At 37.6% G+C, this 25,663-nt stretch overlaps 1 protein-coding gene across 1 annotated transcript in view; it reads right to left on the reverse strand.

Annotated features, from left to right (window-relative positions):
• Positions 1 to 22,535, reverse strand: part of TYR (tyrosinase) — a gene marked incomplete at its 3' end in the record, with an annotated part of 89,979 nt that extends 67,444 nt beyond the window's left edge. The window contains exons 1-2 of the mRNA XM_082628781.1: positions 21,702 to 22,535; positions 9,948 to 10,164 (exon numbers count right to left, since the gene is read on the reverse strand). Coding sequence (XP_082484907.1) covers positions 9,948 to 10,164; positions 21,702 to 22,520 — 1,036 coding nt within the window. The 5' untranslated portion in view covers positions 22,521 to 22,535. The remainder of the gene's footprint in view (positions 1 to 9,947; positions 10,165 to 21,701) is intronic.
• Positions 22,536 to 25,663: the final 3,128 nt, after the last annotated feature.

Below are 25,663 nucleotides of genomic sequence, written 5' to 3' on the forward strand. Positions count from 1 at the left end.
GATATCACTGTATACCTATTAGAATAGCTAAAATACAAAGTAGTGAGAATACCAAATGCTGCTGAAGATGCTGAGGAACTGGGTTTCTCGTACATTGTTGATAGGAATGTAAGATTGTACAGCCACTCTGGGAAATAGTTTAGCAGTTTCTTAAAAAACTAAATATATACTTACCATACAAGCCAGCCATCACTCTTCTGCACATTTGTGTTGGAGAAATAAAAACTTGTGTCCACACAAAAATCTGTACATGATTGTTTGTAGCTGCTTTATTTGTAATAGCCCCAAACTGGAAACAACCAAAAGGTCCTTCAATAGCTGATAGTTAAACAAACTGTGGTATATCGAACATGGAATACTACTAGGCAATAGAAAGGAGTAGACTGTTGATACAGGCAACAACTGGGATAGGTCTCAAGGGCATTATGTCCCTGAAAAAAGCCAGTCTCCTAAGGTCCTATACTCTATGATTCTGTTTAACATTTTCAAAATGACAGAATTATAGAGATAGATAATAGTGCTTGCTAGGGGTTAGGGATGGTAGGAGAATGGGGGCAGATGTGACTCTAAAGAAGTAGCACAAGGGAAATCTTCCTGGTGATGGAATAGTTCTGTGTCATGATTGTCGTGATGGTTACCTGAATCTACAGATGTGATAAAATGACATAGAATTTGGGACTTCCCTGGCGGTCTAGTGAGTAAGAGTCCACGCTCCCAATGCAGGAGGCCCAAGTTCAATCCCTGGTGGGGGAACTAGCTCCCTCATGCTGCAATTAAGAGTCTGCATGCCACAACTAAAGATCCTGTGTACTGCAACTGAGACCCGGTGCAGCCAAAAATAAATAAATAAATGAAAGAAAAGGGGAGAAAGCAAAACAAACAAACAAAAAAACTCACAAGTTAAAAAAAACAATGACATAGAATTTCCAGACATATGTATCAATAGTAACATCCTGGTTTTGATATTGTACTATAATCATGTAAAATGTACCCATTGGAGGAAACTGGGTGAAGGGTACCTAGGAAGTTTTTGTACTTCTGCAACTACCTGTATAATTATTTTAACACAAAAAGTATTTTTAAAATCCTCCCAGAGTTATGTAGAATCCATAGACTATATACTATATAGCTATTATTAACAAGGTGAAAAACATTGTTTTAATGAACTTATACCCTAAAATGCATGTTAAGAGCCTGGGTTCTGGTGTCAAGTAGCCTTGAAACTCAGCTCTTTATTTAGCAGCCATAGGTCATGAAAAATAACTTATTGTCTCCAAGTCTCAAATTCCTTTCCTGTTAAAATATAATCGTGGCAATAATAATAATACCTACCTTGTGGCATCTTTACAAAGATTAGAATGAATAATATATGTATTGCTCTTAGCACAGTGTCTGACAACTAAATATACCTCGATAAATGGGAGTTGAAATTTAAAAAAAAAAAGAAACTACCACTAGTTAAGTTTTGGTAGAGAAAGAAAAAGAAGATCCAGAATTATCAGAAGATATTTTTAAAACTACTGCTCCTATTCCAATTTTATATGTGTGAAGATGTATTTTCTTCAAGTTCTTCAATCAAACACCATATCATAATATGTTGAGTATAGAAGCAGACATAGAATCCAGATCTCTTCTTTTTGCAAATATACAAATCAGTGCCATGCCATTTACTATTTTTTGAAAATATATTGTAATTATGTTATCTATACTAGCATGTAATGATTAATATTTATAATTTTAATGAATCAATAAATATTTTCAAATCTTCTCAGATTTAGTTTTAAAAATGCTAAGTAGCCATCAATATATCTCACATAAACAAAAGCTTTGTAGAGTTCTCCATATATTCTAAGAGTTGTAAATAGATACTGAAACCAAAATATCTTATTGAACAGATCAATTGCTGTAGAAGATTATAAAGCAGTCCTACGTATACATGAGACATAGCCAATTTGTCTTTGGTTCCTGAAGTCTCTCAACTCATATTTGTTAAGTGAATAAATGCATAAAATAGAATTCTGCTTTTCCTTTGCAGTGTTTATTGCTAATGAGTAGTGGCATTTTCACCAAGATTTGTCCCAACGAAGTGAAATCTCCAAAGACTAAACGCCTGACTCTATATTTAGAAGAGGTACATTATTAATTTGCTCCTTAAAGATCTTCTAGGACCTTAAGTTGAATTATTGGAAAATGATATTATCCTTTAGCAAACAGCCATTTTCCACATCAGTGAATTCAAATGATGAAAAAGTGAATGAAAGCTGTCTATTATGAGTAAATACATATCATGAAGACTAGTAACCTATGTATGCCAAATTATAAGGGAAGTTGGGATGACTATTGAAGATTGCAGAGAAGACAGGAGTGGGGAAAAAGGGAAACATATTTTGCATATATAGTAGGAGCTAGGTATGCATACATCCTCACAATAGCCTAAATATGTAATTATTAAATACATTTTTTAAATGAGGGAGAAGATACTCATAATGTTAGAATTGATGCTCAAATATATTGCTATATGCCTTCAAAATTACTATTTCAATCCACTTTAAAGGGTCCTGTCCCAATATGGGATGTTTTTCCTCTCTCTTTCTCTAGTGTTGCTTTCTAAAGTGGTGTTTGCCAGTACATAATACCAGCACCTTTTAATTCATAATGCGGCTGACATGTGTCTTAAATAAATTACTTTACTTTCTCAACATTCACATTTGGCAAGAACAATTTGCATGCCAGTACAACTGGTAGAAGCGGGAAGAATTGGAAGAGTCGTTTAAAATGTATAAATACATGGGGACTGACCTTTTTTTTTTTTTTTTTTTTACAGAGAGAGCTCCAGGGTATATTACTAACACATTTGTTGCTAAAAGTTTACTGAGTATCAAGCAATAATATCCTCAAACTTTAAACTACTTATTCTGTTTTTAAGGTTTTTTTTTTCTGAAAAAATATACAACTGTGAGTTTCTACCACACAGATGTCTGAACAATGTCAATGGGTCTAAAAAAATTGTTTCTGCAAAAAATTAAAATGCTCCCTAATGCTCAAACAGTCATAGCTTCTAGCAGGCTCTCACTGCACCCTGACTAGAGAGCTTCTAATGGACAGATAAAATGAATATATTCTGGTCTTGCCACCCTTCAGCTTTGGGAAGCAAAGCACTGATTAAGAATTTAAAAAGCATTTGTGTATATAGGAATTAAGTTTGACTTGTGTTTTGTGAACCTAAAACATAAATATTAACTCATCCCTGAGAGCAGCTTCTTCCCTAGAAATCTTAAAAACATGCTTGCATATCCACAAAGCCTTCTCCATAATATAGCACTCCATATTATTTCAGGCTTTTAAAAAAATGTAACATTATCTCCTAATAAAATAATCACAATTCAAAGCAAACCCAATTGGAAAATAATATGCAGGACACTTGTTCGAATTTCCTACATGTAATAGGAAGGGTCCTATTTGCCCTAAGAACTTGGAGTAAAGAGAAAAAAATGTTATTCTTCAAGTCAAATGAGTTGAATCAGTTCATTCAACTAGAAGAAGACAGGTTGTCTCCTAAACTCATTAGAATAACTACTTCACTTAAGATGGTACATCAGCTTAATCAGTGAATATTAAATATCTCAAGACTGTTGTGAGGATTAAGTAATAAAACACGTGGGAAATGAGAATGTCTAGCACATAGAGGGTTTTATTGTTATTATTATGATCAGGATCATTGCCTGTTCAGAATATCAACAAGGTTGGCAAGGTGATCATTCTGGGGAGTTAAGTAATCCAGGCTCAGAAAGGTTCTCCTGATCTGGATAAACTCTTTCTCAAAACCCTCCACCTCATTCTGAGTCAGTGTACACCAAACTATACCAAGCTACGCAGCTTTCTGATTCTCTTAGAATTGGTCAAGAAGGTGTGTAGGGGAGGGCTTGAGCCTTCCCATCACTAGAATATCTCACCTCATGTAAACTATCTCTTTAGCATTCTGGTTTATACAACAGTTGTCAATGTAATTTATCTTTGAGTTTGTGTGACCATTTCTGGATATGCTAAGAAAGTCCATTTCTTAGGCAGGAAGACTGGAGACTAGATCATCCTTTGAGACGTCATTGTGCCTGGCCACTGGCCTTTCTCTTCAGGTATGCATACTGTTACCTTAAGATTTCATTCAAAATTTCAAAACCCCAATTAACTTTCATGAAAGCCCAGAGCTCATTTATCCATTTCCTGGAATGCTCCTCAAGAAATTCTGGCAAATGAGGAGGTAAGATACTTCCCAGGTAGTCACAATAAAATAGAAAGGGTGAAAGGGCTGCATGAAAACACGTTCTAGAGAATCATAATAGACGGATTTTTTTAGAAGAGCTGTTACATAAACTAGATTTTTTAGTGGTGTATACTTAAAAGGACAAAACAAGGACCAATTATTAGAAGTCAGTGGCAGACATTTCATAATCCTCCTCAATGTGATGCTTACATTTCTACCTCCTATTTAGTCATCAAGAGTTTCTGATACTCCATACCCTAGAGTTTAGAAGAGTGTCTATACTCCAACCAACTCATCTTCATCTCATTCTCCCTGCCTTGGATAAAGCCTTCACCATTCATCATCCTCCCAGAGCTCATTAATTAGTCTTTCTGCATTCTGCTAAGGGCACTAGATTCACATCTTTCTGAAACATAGATAGAATCATATCAAGTTCCTGCTTAAAAACCCCTCTTGACTCCCACTGTCTATAGCAGTGTTTCACACAAGGTATTTAGACATGTTCTTGAAGATACAAACATTAGATCATGACTTTTAAACTTTGGGTTTTCAAACATATCTCTTCTACAGGGAAGATATGAATGGTATTTACAAAGAATAAATGTTAGTTTCTTAATTCCCTAGGGATCTGTGGACATATTCTTAGGAGCCTATTTTTTTCCCTCTCTGGAGAAGATTTAGAAACATGGGTATTCACGGCATATTCTAAACCTTCTATACCTCTTTGTTATTTCCCACTACAAACTTAATATTCTAGCCATATACATTTTCTCATTTTGTTGTATCTAATCTTATGCTTTCAATACTTCTATTCTACTGCATATGTTGTTCCCACAGCTAGAAGTGCCTTTCCTTCTCTGTTCTTCTTGGTGAGAAATTATTGATATTTCAAGATCCGGTTCCAATTTCTCCAGGTTGGGAGATGTTTCTGGTTTAGTTCTGGGTTCCTACCTCATTTTATATTGAGCATCATATTGTGTTTTCCTTATGGGTTTGTGTGATGTTTTCTCACTAGCTGGTGAGCTCCTCAAGGTCAGAAACTGTGTAATAGTCATCTTTTCATGTCTTTGGACTTTTATAATTTCACAGAGTACCAGGCTCATGGAGGACTCTTTAAGTTGAATGCAATTAGATTTTGTCTTAACCTAAAGAACATCCTGTTCTTCCTTATGAGGTAGGTTGATCTCTGTTCTTGAAAGACCACATAGAGATACTATTATAGTGGGCATCTCAGCAAAATGAGAGATGTTGAACTGAATACATTGAGAAATGTCTTCCAACTATATGTTCCATGGTTCTAAGTTGCACTGTGCTTGGGGCTGAGAACATACTATTAAATTAGAGTTGTTCCTTGTTCCTGCACCTTCTTCTATTTTAGGTAACAGGAGTTGCCTTTGCTCTTGACTCCTTGCTTCTGGGAATTCACTCTGAAAAGCAGTAGCTTTTACCTTCAGAAATGTTCCCTCCCTGGATCTGTCTCAAGAAAGTTCCTCTTCTATCTTTCCTCTTCCTTATTTTTTTCTCTGCACCTAGCACATCATGATTTATTTTCTCAGGATACAGTCTATACTTAGTTTGTAAGCTAATTGTCAGAAAAAATTAATGATTGATAACTGAGTTGTCAAAAACTAATTCCAGTTTAACATAATAATAGCTGCCATTTTTTGAAGAAATGTTATATTACATATATTATATTATTTAATCTTTACATGAACCCTCTATGTTATTATTCTTATCTACATTTTCCAGATGATGAAATTAAGGCCCTGAGAGTTAAATAGCTTACTGAAGGTAACAGATCTAGGAAGTGGTAGAGTTTAGAGCAAATCCCAGTCAGTTTGATTGCCTTTAACCACTTCCCTAAACTGCCAGCCCACCCCATTCCCCAATACCCACAGCAGTACAATTTTTGCATTATCATTATTATAAAGTGTGAAATATGGGACACCATGGGTAGTCAGAGATTTGCACATGAGAAGATTCTTCTTTGAATTGAATAGCCCATACTCCACAGGGACCACCTAATCAGAAGACTACCTTTTATAATGCATATTAATTCTTCTTTGCTTTATGTGTTTCTTTTATACAATTCATAAATCACACATTTTCAATCTTTACTTCAGCATTTAAATCCAAGAGGACAGCTGAGGTTACATAAATAACTTCAGTAGACAAAAATGCAACAGTTCCTCCATCCCAGGACTGGCTGTGGGGATTTGTTGTATGGGAAATACATCACATACTTCTCATGAGACCCAAAAGAAAAAAGGGCAGCAATAACTGTGAGGTTCAATTAAAACTGACAGTTCAATTCCACCTGCATTTATTGAGAGAGAAGAGTGCAGTGTTTGCCAGTGCTCCTGCTTCTCCAGAGTCCTGCTTTCATGGCAGCTGTACTCACTTGAACCCTCCTCGTAGACCAAACATCCCACATCCCCACCTCCCATCCTGGTTTTGAGATCAAATGTGTCTCTCAAGTGAGCAAAATATTCTCTTGATCTTTGTCTTTGTCCTTCCCCACTGAAAGGAACGAATGTTTCTTGGAGATATGGCTGATTCCAGGCTTTGGGCAGTGTAGGTACAAGGTGACTCTAGAATATTTTGTTGTACCAGAAAAAAAGAAAGAGCTAAAAAAATGATAGGGTCATGAAACAGAGACATAAGAATTGGCTTGAAGGTGTGCCCAATGGTGAGATCTGGCACCATTTTTGTACAGTGGGGAATCTGGTCCACACGTAAAACAGGTGATCAAATTAGCATCACCAAAGTGAGACAGAGGGTCATCGTGTGCCTTCAGATGTTATATGCTCTTAGAAAGACACGAAACCACTTCCATAAAATTCTGGCTAAGAATACATTACTTGGATCCATTCTACTAAAAATTCTATTAAAAACAGGAGCATTCTGTTAAAAATGGGGGGACTGTATTCTCCAAAAATGTGAATCTCGTCAGAAAAAAAAAGGCTGTGGAAATATTTCACATTAAAAGAAGGCTAAAGAGAAATGGCAACTAAATGCCATCTGACCCTAGACTGGACTCTTTTACAGAGAAAAATGTTGTAAAGGATATTATTAGTGTATTGAAAAAAATGAAATATATACAGTAAATTAGATTAAAGAATTACACCTATATAGAATTTACTGAAGTTGATAACTGTTCTGTGGTTATGTAAGAGAATATTCTTGTTCTTGGGAAAAACACACTGAAATATCCAAGGGTAAAGCATTCTGATCTATGCAATTTACCCTCAGATGGTTCAGAATGAGAGAGAGAGAAAGAAAAAAAAACAAGTGTAAATGGTAAGTGAATCTCGGTAGAAGGTATATGTGTAGTTTTGTACAGTTTTTATTGTTGTAATTTTTCTGTAAGCTTAAAATTATTTCTAAAGAAGAGAGTAAATAAATGTGTCACTGATCAGGAAAAGCTCTTGTTGGTGGCTCAGATCAATGTTTTCTAACATTTTGCTACCAGTAAATAGGCTTCATACAACAGGTATAGACAAACTAAGTGATGGGTTAGGTGCAACTGGAAGAGCCCTAGATATTATTTATGTTTTCATGTATCAAACACATATTGAACACCTATTATGTGCCAGATAATGTTCTATAATGTCTTTTCTCTCTTTCTCAAGAAAGCATACTAGACTATGAGTAAATAAGAATAGCTTATTGGAAAAAAAATAATTCACAGATATAACTTATTAGTATTCACAAATTATTGACAATAAATGTGATGTCCTCTACTGACTCTGTGCATTAGAAACTCATTTGAAAGCCACTGGCTGAGCTGACATGGCTCAAGCCAGTTTTATTCTTTAACTTGAGGCCCAGAGAAGTGAGGCTCCCCTACCTTCTTTCCATGATAAGCCCATGTTCCTTAATAACAGAGTTTATGCTTTCTCACTGTTAGAAAATCTGCCTGAATAACCTATAATGTACTATAATTCCCTTAAGGATGGAACCCCACTTTATAATGTCATTAAGTCAGCATCTGGAATCCTGCTATTAACCCCTGCACAGTCCAATAGGACGCCCAATGCACCCATGTGGTGAACACCAAATTGTCTGTGTGCCTTCGTCTTAGTCTGTAGGCTCAGAGACTCCTGGGCACCAGGCATTGCCTTCTCGTGTTATATTATTGAAGGACTAGCTTGATATTTTCAACCTTCAAGAAACGCTCAACTCACTCAGGGTCATCAGAGTACAAGGGAAAGGACTCTTGGATTTTGGCACTTGCCAAATCTAGGAACAGATTTAGCTCTGCCACTTACCGAATGGGTGGTAGCCAAATTACTGATATCTCTGATCCTGTTTCCTCTCTTTAACTTGGAAATAATGATGCTATCTTCCTCAGAGGATGGTTGTAAGAATTAAGTGAGATGGTACTATACAGAATCTTTGGCACGGTGCCTTGCACATAGAGATTACTTGGAAAACGTTAATTACTAATATTATTTAAGGAAAATAAACACAATTTTTATTCTAATAGCTGTGCCAAGGTTCCTCTTTAGAGTGACACTCTCCTTGTTTAAATTGCTTCTGAGGTAGAGCAAGGCCCTAAGACCTTCTGGATTAGAAAAATATAAGGAAAGGAAAGAGACAGAGACACTATCCTGCACAGCTGAGCAACAGAAATTAGAGGACAAAGCAACAATCATAATGACAAGAAACAAACTAAAAACATAAAGGAGGAAGAAATAGGAAAAGAGAAATTTTTGTCTCCATGGTCGGGTGCCAAAGAGTTTTTAGGAGGTGGAATGTCTAGTGTTAAATTTTGAGTTATCTGCCTTGCCAGAATTGGTCCCCTATGTCTCCCCGGAACTCAGATTAAATCTGTAACTTGAGTGAATATTCCTATTTTTTGTTTGTTTGTAGGTTTGTTTCCATAATGAAAATTGAGATGGCAGAGATGGGTTTCATGACTCGGTCAGCACTGAGCAGAGAAGCATGAACAGATGCTGAAGGGAAGATGCAAGCAAAGTTGAGAGCTTTTCAGGAGAAGTAGGTAGGCCTTAGAAGAGACTATGATAAGGAATCTCTGATGAAACACAGAAATCTTGAGGGATAACGGGATGGGGCCTTAACCTTACATGGGGATTTTACCCTTATTATAGTTAAAAGAACAGACTTGTCTCAAAGAGGCTAGCATTCAGAATATTTTATTTTTTCTTTTATTTATGTATTTTTTTACTAGCTCACCTGTTTACTGTAAAAGGATATAACTCAGGAACAGCCAGATGGAAGAGATGCAGAGGGCAAGGTGCAAGCTACAGAATATTTTAAACTAGATAAAAATACTAAAAGTTAGAAAAATATTATAGGTCCACAGTCCTATATCTATAATTCCAAAATACAAAAAGGTCAAAAAATGTATTATTTTGTTTGGCACCAATAGTTTTTTAATGTAAAACCTGAGTTTATTCTCCATTAGGCTGCCTCTTGTCTCAATTTATTGACCTGGTGCGTACCTTCATACATTTTGCTGAAGAGTTATTCAGTTTCAGATTATGTGTGCCCCTCATACTCTCCTAGGGTTATTGGCCATATATGTACACATGCCACATGCCCTTATTCAACTCAGAAAATTCTGAATTCTCAAACACTTCTGGACCCAGGATTTTGAATAAGAGATTATAAATATGAATTCAGAAAAAAAAATTTAAATGAGTGGAGAAAAGGGGATTACCTTCCAGTGTATTTCTAAAGCTGAAGTTGGCAGCTTTATCCATGGAACCCGATTCATACTGGGTCAAACTCAGGCAAAATTCCACATCAGCAGAGGAGGGGAGCCTTGGGGTCCTGGCTTTGTCATGGTTTCCAGGATTGCGCAGTATTGGTCCCTCGGACGTCCCGTTGCATAAAGCGTGACGGCTGTTGTACTCTTCCAATTGGCTGCAGACGACCTGCACAAAACGCCTTTATGTTAAAGGGGTGTTGTATCCACCTCTAAGTCAAAGGGGAAAGGTAGGGTGGTTGAGGTACCTGATTACCATATTTGGATTTCTAATTATCAGGAGATTAATGTTTTAAAGTAAATTGTTGAAGGAAACAGCTTTCTGAGGGTGGCAGAATAACCCATGAATGTTAAAATTCAGAACAGAGTTCTAGTCTTGAATCTACCACTTGAGAAAATAAATTAAATACCATAGGTCTCCCCTGTGTCGGACGGCAGGGAAGATGGCGTAAGAGTAAGACGTGGAGATCACCTTCCTCCCCACAGATACATCAGAAATACATCTACACATGGAACAACTCCTACAGAACACCTACTGAACGCTGGCAGAAGACTTCAGACCTCCCAAAAGGCAAGAAATTCCCCACGTACCTGGGTAGGGCAAAAGAAAAAAGAATAAAGAGAGAAAAAGAACAGAGACGGGGGGCTTCCCTGGTGACGCAGTGGTTGGGAGTCCGCCTTCCGATGCAGGGCACGCGGGTTTGTGCCCCCCCGCCCCAGTCCGGGAGGATCCCACGTGCCGCGGAGCAGCTGGGCCCGTGAGCCATGGCCGCTGAGCCTGCGCATCCGGAGCCTGCGCTCCGTGGCACGGGAGGCCACAGCAGAGAGAGGCCCGTGTACCGCAAAGAAAAAAATAATAATAATAAGGACGGGACCTGCACCAGTGGGAGGGAGCTGGGAAGGAGGAAAGGTTTCCACACACTAGAAGCCCCTTCATGGGCGGAGACTGCGGGGGGTGGAGGGGGGAAGCTTCGGAGCCACGGAAGAGAGCACAGCAACAGGGGTGCGGAGGGCAAAGCGGAGAGATTCCCGCACAGAAGATCAGTGCCGACCAGCACTCACCAGCTCGAGAGGCTTGTCTGCTCGCCTGCCAGGGCGAGTGGGGCTGGGAGCTGAGGCTCTGGCTTCGGTCAGAACGCAGGGAGGACTGGCGGCGTGAACACAGCCTGAAGGGGGCTAGAAGCCGGGAGGGAGTCCGGAGAAATGTCTCGACCTGCCGAAGAGGCAAGAGACTTTTTCTTCCCTCTTTGTTTCCTGGTGCACGAGGAGAGGGGATTAAGAGCGCCGCTTAAAGGAGCTCCACAGACGGGCGAGAGCTGCGGCTAAAAAAGCGCGAACCCCAGAGACGGGCATGAGACGCTAAGGCTGCTGCTGCCGCCACCAAGAAGCCTGTGTGTGAGCACAGGTCACTCTCCACACCTCCCTTCTGGGGAGCCTGTGTAGCCCGCCACTGCCAGGGTCCCGGATCCAGGGACAACTTCCCAGGGAGAACTCACGGCTCGCCTCAGGCTGGTGCAACGTCACGCCAGCCTCTGCCGCCACAGGCTCGCCCCGCATTGTGCCCCTCCCTCCCCCCGGGCTGAGTGAGCCAGAGCCCCCGAATCAGCGGCTCCTTAAACCCGGTCCTGTCTGAGTGAGAAACAGACGCCCTCCGGCGACCTACACGCACAGGCGGGGCCAAATCCAAAGCTGAGCCCCGGGAGCTGTGCGAACAAAGAAGAGAAAGGGAAATCCCTCCCAGCAGCCTCGGGAGCAGCGGATTAAATCTCCACAATCAACTTGATGTACCCTGCATCTGTGGAATACATGAATAGACAACGAATCATCCCAAATTGAGGAGGTGGGCTTTGAGAGCAAGATTTATGATTTTTTCCCCTTTTCCTCTTTTTGTGAGTCTGTATGTGTATGCTTCTGTGGGAGATTTTGTCTGTATAGCTCTGCTTTCACTATTTGTCCTAGGGTTCTATCCATTCGTTTTTTGTTGTTTGTTTTTTACTTAAAAATTTTTTTCTTAATAATTATTTTTTAATAACTTTATTTTATTTTATCTTACTTTATTTTATTTTCTTTTATCTTCTTTCTTTCTTTCTTTCTTTCTTTCTACTTTTTATCCCTTTTATTCTGAGCTGTGTGGATGAAAGGCTCTTGGTGCTACAGCCAGGAGTCAGTGCTGTGCCTCTGAGGTGGGAGGGCCAACTTCAGGACACTGGTCCACAAGAGACTTCCCAGCTCCACATAATATCAAATGGCAAAAATATCCCAGGGATCTCCATCTCAACACCAATACCCAGCTTCACTCACCGACCAGCAAGCTACACTGCTGGACACCCTATGCCAAACAACTAGCAAGACAGGAACACAACCCCACCCATTAGCAGAGAGGTGGCCTAAAATCATAATAAGTCCACAGACACCACAAAACACACCACCAGACGTGGACCTGCCCACCAGAAAGACAAGATCCAGCCTCACACACCAGAACAGGCACTAGTCCTCTCCACCAAGAAGCCTACACAACCCATGGAACCATCTTTAGCCACTGGGGACAGACACCAAAAACAACGTGAACTATGAACCTGCAGCCTGCAAAAAGGAGACCCCAAACACAGTAAGATAAGCAAAATGAGAATACAGAAAAACAAACAGCAGATGAAGGAGCAAGATAAAAACCCACCAGACCTAACAAATGAAGAGGAAGTAGGTAGTCTACCTGAAAAAAATTCAGAATAATGATAGTAAAGATGATCCAAAATCTTGGAAACAGAATAGAGAAAATGCAAGAAACATTTAACAAGGACGTAGAAGAACTAAAGATGAAACAAGCAATGATGAACAACACAATAAATGAAATTAAAAATACTGTAGACGGGATCAATAGCAGAATAACTGAGGCAGAAGAATGGATAAGTGACCTGGAAGATAAAATAGTGGAAATAACTGCTGCAGAGCAGAATAAAGAAAAAAGAATGAAAAGAACAGAGGACAGTCTCAGAGGCCTCTGGGACAACATTAAACTAACCAACATTCGAATCATAGGGGTGCCAGAAGAAGAGGAGAAAAAGAAAGGGACTGAGAAAATATTTGAAGAGATTACAGTTGAAAACTTCCCTAATATGTGAAAGGAAATAGTTAATCAAGTCCAGGAAGCACAGAGAGTCCCATACAGGGTAAATCCAAGGAGAAACATGCCAAGACACATATTAATCAAACTGTCAAAAATTAAATACAAGGAAAACATATTAAAAGCAGCAAGGGAAAAACAACAAATAACACACAAAGGAATCCCCATAAGGTTAACAGCTGATCTTTCAGCAGAAACTCTGCAAGCCAGAAGGGACTGGCAGGACATATTTAAAGTGATGAAGGAGAAAAATCTACAACTAAGATTCCTCTACCCAGCAAGGATCTCATCCAGATTTGGTGGAGAAATTAAAACCTTTACAGGCAAGCAAAAGCTGAGAGAGTTCAGCACCACCAAACCAGCTTTACAACAAATGCTAAAGGAACTTCTCTAGGCAAGAAACACAACAGAAGGAAAAGACCTACAATAACAAACCCAAAACAATTAAGAAATTGGGAATAGGAACATACATATCGATAATTACCTTAAATGTAAATGGATTAAATGCTCCCACCAAAAGACACAGACTGGCTGAATGCATACAAAAACAAGACCCATATATATGCTGTCTACAAGAGACCCACTTCAGACCTAGAGACACATACAGACTGAAAGTGAGGGGATGGAAAAAGATATTCCATGCAAATGGAAACCAAAAGAAAGCTGGAGTAGCAATTCTCATATCAGACAAAATAGACTTTAAAATACAGACTACTAGAAGAGACAAAGAAGGACACTACATAATGATCAAGGGATCGATCCAAGGAGAAGATATAACAATTGTAAATATTTATGCACCCAACATAGGAGCACCTCAATACGTAAGGCAAATACTAACAGCTATAAAAGGGGAAATCGACAGTAACACATTCATAGTAAGGGACTTTAACACCCCACTTTCACCAATGGACAGATAATCCAAAATGAAAATAAATAAGGAAACACAAGCTTTAAATGATACATTAAACAAGATGGACTTAACTGATATTTATAGGACATTCCATCCAAAAAGAACAGAATACACATTTTTCTCAAGTGCTCATGGAACATTCTCCAGGATAGATCATATCTTGGGTCACAAATCAAGCCTTGGTAAATTTATGAAAATTGAAATCGTATCAAGTATCTTTTCCGACCACAATGCTATGAGACTAGATATCAATTACAGGAAAAGATCTGTAAAAAATACAAACACATGGAAGCTAAACAATGCACTACTTAATAACGAAGTGATCACTGAAGAAATCAAAGAGGAAATTAAAAAATACCTAGAAACAAATGACAATGGAGACACGACGACCCAAAACCTATGGGATGCAGCAAAAGCAGGTCTAAGAGAGAAGTTTATAGCAATACAATCCTACATTAAGAAACAGGAAACATCTCGAATAAACAACCTAACCTTGCACCTAAAACAATGAGAGAAAGAAGAACAAAAGAACCCCAAAGTTAGCAGAAAGAAAGAAATCATAAAGATCAGATTAGAAGTAAATGAAAAAGAAATGAAGGAAACGATAGCAAAGATCAATAAAACTAAAAGCTGGTTCTTTGAGAAGATAAACAAAATTGATAAACCATTAACCAGACTCATAAAGAAAAAAAGGGAGAAGACTCAAATCAATAGAATTAGAAATGAAAAAGGAGAAGTAACAACTGACACTGCAAAAATACAAAAGATCATGAGAGATTACTACAAGCAACTCTATGCCAATAAAAGGGACAATCTGGAAGAAATGGACTCATTCTTAAAAAAGCACAACCTGCCAAGACTGAATCAGGAAGGAATAGAAAATATGAACAGACCAATCACAAGCACTGAAATTAATACTGTGATTAAAAATCTTCCAACAAAAAAAAAGTCCAGGACTAGATGGCTTCACAGGCGAATTCTATCAAACATTTAGGGAAGAGCTAACACCTATCCTTCTCAAACTCTTCCAAAATATAGCAGAGGGAGGAACACTCCCAAACTCATTCTATGAGGCCACCATCACACTGATACCAAAACCAGACAAGGATGTCACAAAGAAAGAAAACAACAGGCCAATATCACTGATGAACATAGACCTATTTTAATGATGAGGAAACTGAGTGTGGAAGAGTATAAAAGGCTAGTAGGATCTAAAACCCTGTATTATGATTAATAATTTTATGGGCAACAGTCAAGGCACATGGAACAATATTTTAAAAGTGAAGTGTTCTTGGTCAGCTGCTTGCACCACAGTTAGGAATAATCAAAACAATCCTATCAGTCTCCAGCTCCAGTGAGTTGGCAATCTATAAGAATGTAAAAGCAAATTAAATTACCATCAGATGGAACTGAATGAGGCTTGCTCCCCCGGGAATGGCTGCTACTGTGTTATACAACAGACACTTAGAGAAGCTTTTAATTTCTGGTCACTAAGATATCATTTATGAATTGAAGGATTGTGTGTTGGAAAAGAATTAGTTTCCAAATTCATGTAGGTATGGACTTCAACTCTGGCTCAGCTACTTACTAGCAATGGGGCAATGAGTATGTTATTTAGGCTTGCTGAGTCTCAATTTCTTCAACTGTAATATGAAATAATAAATATTACATATTAATGTATAATTTATTATATTTATTATTATTATATTAATAAAATAGTAAAATGCAGTTTCTGGCTCAACAGATGTCAGTTTCTAGTTTTCTTCATACTTCATGACATTCCTCAATACTTTTTTTTTTTTTTTTTGTGGTTTGCGGGCCTCTAACCGTTGTGGCCTCTCCCGTTGTGGAGCACAGGCTCCGGACGCGCAGGCTCAGCGGCCATGGCTCATGGGCCCAGCCGCTCTGCGGCATGTGGGGTCTTCCCAGACCAGGGCACGAACCCGCATCCCCTGCATCGGCAGGTGGACTCTCAACCACTGCGCCACCAGGGAAGCCCTCCTCAATCCTTTTATCCATGCATAATTGAGAACTTGAATTGTTGGGTGACTTGTCTAAGGTCATATGATGTTCAGAGCCAGGACTAAAACATTAATCCACAGTCCTCCTGATTCCAAATCTATATCCAATAGATTTATGACTGCCTGTAAATGGCTTAGGGATGGTTCAATAAAGCTAACTTAACTTTTGCATTGAGTGTAATATATTGGATTCCTTTAAAATGTCGATTAACTAGACATCACAGCGGGTATACAGATGAAATCATTTTCATTCTTGTTTGAATAATAAACCATATCATGATATTTTCAAAAGATCCTACTGCCTAAAAGACTCCTACAGCAGACTCAGTTAAATTAGAAAGGTTTGAATGAAACTATTTTTGCTGAAATGCCAACAGCCAAGTGGCTAAATGTTCAGATGACAATGTATAAGGAAAAAGGAAGAAATCTACTCCATTTCCTGAAATAATTTGAAAAACTTAATCTCAAATTATTGTTTTTATATTTGATACAGAAGGAGAGGCAGGGTAGGAGAAAGTGTTATCACTATCGTTTTCATCATGCAGATTGCAGTCAGACATGGTTTCCAAATTGAGTAAATTACTTAAGCTCTCTGAATATCAAGGTTTTTCATCTGTAAATGGGGACTATAACAACTTTTTATGAAGGATCAAATAATTTATCTAAGTAAAGCATTTAGTATATAGTGCCAAGTACAGAGTGTTTAATAATGGCAGCTATTATATTATTATTGAATACAAGACCATTGGGAAGGCCACCAAATTGTTAACCCTGACTCTGTAACACTGGATGAATAGTCATTATTATAATAACTATCATCAATATATCATATAATGATATATTATGATAATTTCCATACATTGGAACTCAAAGAATATGTCAGATACTAAACTAGTCATTTTACATTAACAGATTTCATTGAATCCCTTTACTATAATGCTTTAAGATATGTTATTCTAATTTTAAAGAAAAGGTCTCAGAATAATTAAATAACTTGTTCAGGATTTTGTAGCTAAGTAAGTTACAAAAGTCATGTTTTTATGACTCAAAAGACTATACCCTTTCCACTGCATTATTCTACTTTCCATTCCATTTAGTATTTTCATCAACAACAGAAAACACACATATATGATAATTGCACCCCATTTTTTTCTGTTGAGAAAAAAAACAAAGGTCAAAGATTCCAAATAACTTGTCCAATAACATCTGGTAAGTAGCAGAGGTAGAATCTGGTAAATGGCAGAAGTCTTCTGATGAGGAATTTGTTCTTTTTCTGTTTCAACACAGGTGACTTATAACATATGATTTGGGGGAAACACATCAAGCTGTCCCAAGTCAAATGAAAAAAGGGAGATATAGAAAGAAGAAACAGGTGTATTAATGGAGAAAGTGAACTTAGCGTTCTCTTAAACATAAAGAAATAGCAACAAACAACCAGTTATTAAAAGCTTTAGGAGCAAAAATTCTATCATGACATTAGAGGTTTATCTAAATAAAAATGTAAACCCTATGACATTCCACAGAATCTTTTTCATAAAGAAAAAAGAGAAGCTGTTAATTCACTGAGCTGTTGCCATGGTTACCTAAACCCATGACTCTCTGCTGAAATGTAACTTTTTTTTCTTCCTACTGTTTGCTTCCATGTGATATGCTTTTCACCTGATGAGTGAATTCCCTGGTCACACTTCACTCATGTCTATCATCTTGGAAAAGTTTTTTCTCTTCATTTTGATCCATCACGACAGCTACCCTTTCCTTCTTATGGCTAGCTTATCTGCTGCTTGCATAACATTAGATCTAACTGTGTTGATCATAGGTATTTGTACTTTAATGTTCACCCCCCACCTCCAAAAATAATGGACTGCTTTAATTGACGACAAACATGCTTCTAGTTTAAAAGCTCTTGGCATTAAACAAACCAAAAAATAAAGGAACAAATATACAAAAAAAGCATGTGAATTCTGAATATAGGCTTTCTATGAAAACTAACATTAAGTTCATAATTTTTAATATATTATGTTATTGAATAAAAAACCTTATCAGTAAATATTATTAATCTCACTTAAGTAACACTCGGGTTGTAACTTGCCTGATCTTCTCTATGTGTGCTTTCATTTTTTGCATACACACACACACACACACACTCACACATACACACACATAAGCCTAGAGAGAGCTACACAAAATGTTTTATTCCAGACAATAAGTTACTGCTTATTTTGGTATAATTGTGTCCTTGGCCTTGGGGATCCAGTGCTATAAATTATGGCTTAATGTTCTAGAAATCTAGCTATGTCTATGCAGAGTTTAATTTTTTATGTGTGTTAGCACTGGAGCTAACATTTCTATTATTTTCAATTTTGTTCAATTCAACATATATTGACAAAGCCCATTCCATATATATATTATTTTCCTGACTCTGTGGACATAAAGATAAATTAGAAATGGTTTCTACATTGGAGCAGATGGCAATCTGTTAGACAAAGATAGGTTTGAAAACAATTACATGTATTGAAGAATTATAGGTACTATGATACAAATCTGTACAAAATATAATGATAGTGCAAAAGGGTGGAGGTCAATTCTACCTGAGTAAGGGATGTGGATAAATAAACGTCTAATGGAATAATTTCACTCTAACATGAATGAAAAGGACTACATCAGAATATCTGCCCCAGTTGTCTGTGCAACTGAATTTTAAGGGAGTTAAAGTGACTACAAGTCAAAATTTACATCCATAAATTAGTGGCTTGTTTTATCCCTTCCAAGCCTAAATGGCTCCTTAAAAATCGGAAACAACATGGTTAACTTGAAATAGCATTGGAGTCAAAGGCACTGGTTTTTAGTCCTCAGCTGTGTGACCTTAGACAAATCATCCTAGCTTTCGAGGTCTCACTATCTTCTTTTACAAAATGTAGGCAGTACACTACACACCACTGAAGGTCTCTCAGCTCAGAGTTAATAAATCCTATGAGTTAATAAATCTAAAAACTCTATTTTTGTGTGTGTCAAGTAAAAGATATCTGAAACCAAGAAAAAACAGGAGGCTTTGTACCAAAGGGTCTGAGTCTAAATAATTAAGAAGATATTAATGAACTCACCGAGTCTGGAAGATATTTGGTCTCATCATCTCACATAAAACAGTCTAGTTCTTGATTTGAGTGTTCAATTCAGGCAAAAGCATTTAAACTAGTGGTGTGTTTATTATAGAACCTGAGTTTGTAAAGTGGAAGAGATACCAAAACAATTTCCATATTAATTAAATCAGTGATTCTTAGTGCTGGCTGTGCATTAGAATTACAGTAGAAGTTTTTAAAAATACAGATGCTTGGACTTCACAGTGGACACCCTGACTATGATTTTCTGGCAGAAGGTAGATGGGTGGAGCACATGCAATTTTTTAAGCTCCGAAGTGATTTAGAAGACACTGAGAACTGCTGAATTAAGTCAATATAAATAACTGATCTTCATTTTTAAAGGACTATAACCAGAGATGCTCTGCAAAGGAATGGAAACAGCCAACTAGAATTGGGTTTGACTGTCACCTCACACAATGACACCACTCACGGTAGGTGAACGTAAGTATTCACTCATTTCACCTTCCTTATTTAAATCGTCGTTTGCTCATTTTTCTTCAATGGTCTTTGTCCTCTGTATTTCCTAATCTTATTTTTAACACCAGTTACTACACAGTAGTTTAATCATAGAACAATATCGAATCCAATGTTGTAACAATTTCAACTTAGTGTTTACCTACTAGACCCAAAAAGTTTTATTTAGAAGTAAAACTGGACACAATTGTAAAGGAGAAAAAAACAGAAAAAATTTCCACTCAATAATCAACAAATGAATAGAAAAAATTAGAAACATAATTTAGGTACTTCCAAGAAGCCTACATCTAATGTAATTAATATCAATTAGTATTTGCCTATTAAGCTTTAGTGTGGATGTTGTAACTTTTTGGTAATTTAGATAATCCTCCAGTTTTTCTGGGTCAAGAAAAGCAGTTAAGGAAAGCACTATAACTGACTGAAAATCCCACATCCAAGCTTAACCGTATTTTAAGCAGTAACGGAGGATGTGAGAGTTAGATGAGAGTTTTGCACTTTATAGATTAAGGTAGGAGGTCTGAATCCTTATTGAAATAGATTTTTTTTTGAAGCACAATTTTTGCAGCCTTTCCTGCACAAATACACTCCTTTCTCTTGGTAAATAGCTGACATTAGTGACACAAGACATTACAGTGATCATTTTCAATGAGCTTCAATAGGCTCCATTTGGAAGGTGTGTGAACTTAGTGCAGGGGGGCGGGTGGGAAGCCATCCACATTTCAAAATTGCAGAGCGCCAGGTAAGAATGCAAGATTCTTCCCATCTCATTTAAATATTGGGGTTTAGTTCCATAAAGCACTGCTAGTCAAAAGTGCTGTATTAGAAATGTTTGGAATACAGGCAGAAAAACATTCCTTCCACCTATGGTTTTAAAATGATAAATAATTAAAAGCATATTTCTTTGGCTACCTTTTGCACCTAATCCAGAGTGAAAAAAATCAGAATGGGAGAAACAGAAATTAAACTTCAAAATAACAATCCCTTATCTTGTACCTCAAAAGTTTGCACTTATTTTGGAAAAAATTATAATTTCTTCTGCATCTTATTGAAAAAAGTGAGGTAGGATGGCCAGATCCTTTAGACATCATAGCAGACATGTCCTTGGAAATATTGGCTTGGCAAAAAAGTTTGTTCAGGTTGTTCCATAAGATGTTACAGAAAAACCCGAATGAACTTTTTGACCAACCCAATATTATAGGGTTGTCATGCAGCCAGGCTATCTGAGAACAAATCTTGTCTCTACTACTTACTAGTTCTGCGATCTTGTACAAGTTACCTAATATCTTTATACCTCAGGTTGATTTTTTAAAATCTTTGAGATGGGGAATGATTAGTAAGGATATTAAATGAATTAAGGCACATAAACACAACAGGGGCTCTCATACATGCTAGTTGATCAATGAATATTAGCTATTTTCATTATTTACCTGTTTGAGCCTCAGGGTCTTCATATATTTTTTTAAAAGAAAATTTAATCTAAGTAATATTCCCCAAATTTTGCTGATGGTGATAATCACCGTAGACATTTAGTAAATGAGGTCTTCCCAGGACCCTCCTTTGAAGATTCTTATCAATGGGATTCCTGAGATAAAGACAGGAATTTGTAATTTTAATTTGTGCAATGTATAAATTTTATTGTGAAGAAAATTTCAGAAACATTGACCTAAATCACTTATTTACCTAATCATCTAAGTATTCATTCATCCATTGGTTCAACAGATACTTCATGAGCTCTTACCATTTGCCAGGCACCATCCCAGGTGCTAGGAGATACAGTGATGAACCAAGTACTTTTTATTCATTAGATTTTAGGAACCAAGTAGAGGATATTAGACAAATAACCACACAAATCTCTTTGGAGCTACAATTGTGAAGTGTGCTATAAAGGGAAAATACAAGGTATGTTGAGAGCTCTTGACAGGGAAAATTTTCTAGGCTTGGCAGGAGATAGAGAGATGGGAAAGGTGTTTATGAAGACCTTCAAAAAGAAGTGATTGCTACCGTTCTTTTATGCTCTGATATTGTATGTCCAGCACATCTTACCTGCCAAGAGGAGAAGAAGGATGCTGGGCTGAGTAGATTAGGGTTTGCAGGGTTGCGCCCTCCCATGTACTCATCTGTGCAAATGTCACAATTTTCTGCATCTCGCCAATCCCAGTATGGAATAGTGAAGTTCTCATCCCCTGTCAGCTTCTGGATTTCTTTTTCCCACAGCAGCAAGAAGAGTCTATGCCAAGGCAGAAAACCTGGTGCTTCATGAGCAAAATCAATGTCTCTCCAGATTTCAGAGCCCCCAAGTAGTGCGTCCCTTGACACATAATAATGCATCCAGACAAAGAGGTCATAAACGTTGATGTCATTAAACAGAGGTGTTGATCCATTATTCATTTGGCCATAGGTGCCTGTGGGGATGACATAGTCTGGGCTGGTAGTATGTTTCGCTAAAGTGAGGTAGGCAAGAAATTTATTCTTCTCTGGGACACTCAAATCAAAGATGTTTCTTCTCACCAAAAGTCGCCTCTCTGTGCAGGTGGGTCCCCAAAAGCCAAACTTACAATTTCCACAATTGAATCCCATGAAGTTGCCAAAGCACTGGCAGGTCCGATTATAAAAGACGGAGGGCCAAGACTCCCGGTCGTCCACCCCTGCGAAGGGGAACTGAGGTCCAGGTGGTGCCTTGGACAGAATGACGTCCCGACAGGAACCCCTGCCTGAAAGCTGTCCACAGGGACTCCCGTCACCCTCCCATGGTGGGCAGCATTCCTTCTCCATCAGGTTCTTAGAGGAGGCACAAGCTCGAGGGAAATGGCCAGCAGAGGTCTGGAAAGTCCACAGCAGGCAGTACAAAGCAGCCAGGAGCATTCTTCCTCTAGTTCTCACAAGGTCTGCCTGAGCTGGTTAATTGAGCCACACACTTCTCTTTCCAGCTACCCCTTCAGTGACTATCACATGTTTTGGCTAAGACCTATATAATACCACTCCCACCTCCAGCATCAAACACTCTCAGTCTTTATCTTAAGCTTTCATCTTCTGAAAACCACATGACTAACTTTTCCTTGGAGTTGGCATGTATCCCACCAGTGGGATAGGCCTACGTTAAAGTGAGAAACACTATTCACCATTAATAGTTTAATTCTTATGTTTAGAATAATAATAATAATAATACCACCTGATCTAAATAAACCCAGTTAACTGACTATAAAATCAGTGATGATTTAAATTTGAAATGAGAAGCCATGTCAGGAATAGAGCTTCTTTTATTAAGAAAAGTCAGGCAGTGTTAGAGATTTTGGGTGCAAGATGGTTTGTTTCTCAAAGACCATAAATAGGCCGCAGCATTGGTAGAATTCGTCTTTGTAGAAAGAGACACTTTTCAGAGCCTAGAGATTATTTCTTATATCTGAAGGTTATTTATTTTATACAAAGTACCAGAAGAAAAATTTTTTTCTGATACACTTCCTAAGTATCTTGATGCTAGCTGCTTGCTTGCTGTCTAATCGCTGATTTTCTGACTATTATTAATGAGAGGTCACTTTGATAGCTGGGTGGTCTGCTTTATTTTGGAAACCTTTACTAGTGAATATTCCAAAGGAAACTCTTTTTTTTCAATTGAAGTATAGTTGATTGTCAATATTATATTAGTTTCAGGTGTACAACATAGTGATTCAATATTTTTATAGATTATACTCTGCGTAAAGTTATTATAAAATATTGGCTATATTACCTGTGCTGTACAATATATCTTTCTGGTTTATTTATTTTATATATAGTAGTTTGTATTTTTCTTATTTTAATGCTATAATGATCTTGTTTAGCCCATAAGTTCTGGAAACCAGGAATTCACTTGAAATTTTGTTTGCAATATGATCTTGCAAAGGAGTTCTCAATATAGTGAGTGAGTGAATAAGGGCTGATATATTTATTCAACAAATATTTATTGATCACGTCAATTTTTTCAAGATTTTTTTCTCTGTGTGTATAGTGAGCTAGATAAATTGAAATGCATGGATAAAAATATTATTTTACCACTACACTAGTTTTCAAATGAGTAGTGTAGAAAATAAGAACATCAGACTTTTAATGGAGGGACATATTTGTGAACTGAGGATACTGGAAAGGATTGCACAGTTTTGGATAATAGTATGCAAATTTTATTATGGGAGTACCCCTTGAACCAAACATTGAAGGATAGACATAAGTTGGAAAGACAAATGAGAATGGAGACAACACTTCAGGCAGGAGAAACTGTAGACAGGTGAGAGCTGTACTTCATCTGCTGAGTTGGAGAATCAGCTTCAGATACGTCCCCATGCTATAGGGAATTAAACCTGAGCCCAATCCTTGGAGGGGCTTAAAAATCAAGTGGTTTGTACTAAGGTGAGTTGAAGAGTTACAGGATGAGAGTAGTCAAGTCAAAGTTGCCCCTGTGAGACTTCCTTCCTTATGCTGCTCCATACTTAAAGCTGGTGGTCCCCTGAACTTGAGGAACAAGTGAGAGAAAGTGAAAGCTCTGAGGAAAGTAGCAGTGTCTGGCATCTTAGCTGTGGGGATCCAGGAAAGGTCATCACTACATGTGATGCTGGAATGTCAGCCTTTCTGCTCTCTACCCATTCTGCTGGAATGTTTCTCATTATTTAGAAGAAACATTAAGTCTCCTCCCTACAACTCTCTTGAGACTCAAAGCAGCCTTTTTAAGTAGAAGAAGCAGTGTGTGTGAGAAGAAGAAGAAGAGAAGAGAAGTTTCCATGGAAATGCCGCCTCTGGCTGGGATCAGGAAGTCATCACATGATCTCCACAAGGAGGCTTAATCTTTTTTCTTCCTTCTTTCAGAGCCACAGAGAGATTAACACAAGGCTTCTTGTCCCTGGGGAGTCTTAGTTCTGTGTTACTTATAACCACATGTGGCCTTTTATAATTCTGTTGCATCTACTTGCAGACAGAATTTAACTTCTCATGTTCAGTTTAATTAAGAAGTTTGCTTTATATGTGCCCCCCATCAGGCTTCCCTGTGAATAACTTAGAAAGCTTCCATCACACCACTAGGCTTCTGTGTCTACTCTCCCAAGTCTCTTTTTCATAATCTTCAGAGCATGCTTAAAGGAATGGCTAAAATGTACTTTGTCCTCTTAGTTGCCTTCACAAAGTTGATATCCTGACATTGACAGATCTCCTTATTACTCTCAAATATAGGACACTATCTCCTCTGGCCTATTTGTAAAACTGTCTTATTGTTAATACAAACTTCTTTAGAGAAATGTCTATTGGTACAGCCACTATGGAGAACAGCATGTAGGTTGCTTAAAAAACTGAAAATAGAGCTACCATATGATCCAGCAATTCCACTCCTGGGCATATATTTGGAGAAAGCCGTAATTCAAAAGATACATGCACCCCATTGTTCATTGAGCACTACTTACAATAGCCAAGACATGGAAGCAACTTAAATGTCCATCAACAGATGAATGGATAAAGAAGATGTGCTATACACACACACACACACACACACACACACACACACACACACTGGAGTATTACTCAGCCATAAAAAAGAATGAAATAATGCCTTTTGCAGCAACATGGATGGACCTAGAGATTATCATACTAAGCGAACTAAGTCGGACAAAGACAAATATTATATGATATCAATTATATGTGGAATCTAAAAATAAAAAAATGATACAAAGGAACTTATATACAAAACAGAAATAAACCCACAAGCATAGAAAACAAACTAATGGTTATCAAAGGGGAAAGGGGGGCGAGGGATAAATTAGGAGCTTGGGATTAATTTATACATACTACTATATCTAAAATAGGTAAAAAACAAGGACCTGCTGTATAGCACAGAGAACTATATTCAATAATTTGTAATAACCTATAAGGGAAAAGGATCTGAAAAATTATATATTATATTTTATAATAACCTATAAGGAAAAAGAATCTGAAGAATTATCTATCTATCTATATCGGAATCACTTTGCTGTACACCTGAAACTAACAAAATG

The sequence above is a fragment of the Mesoplodon mirus genome (genome assembly GCF_964341445.2).
Source record: "Mesoplodon mirus genome assembly, chromosome: 7".
NCBI classification, from domain to species: Eukaryota; Metazoa; Chordata; class Mammalia; order Artiodactyla; family Ziphiidae; genus Mesoplodon; species Mesoplodon mirus.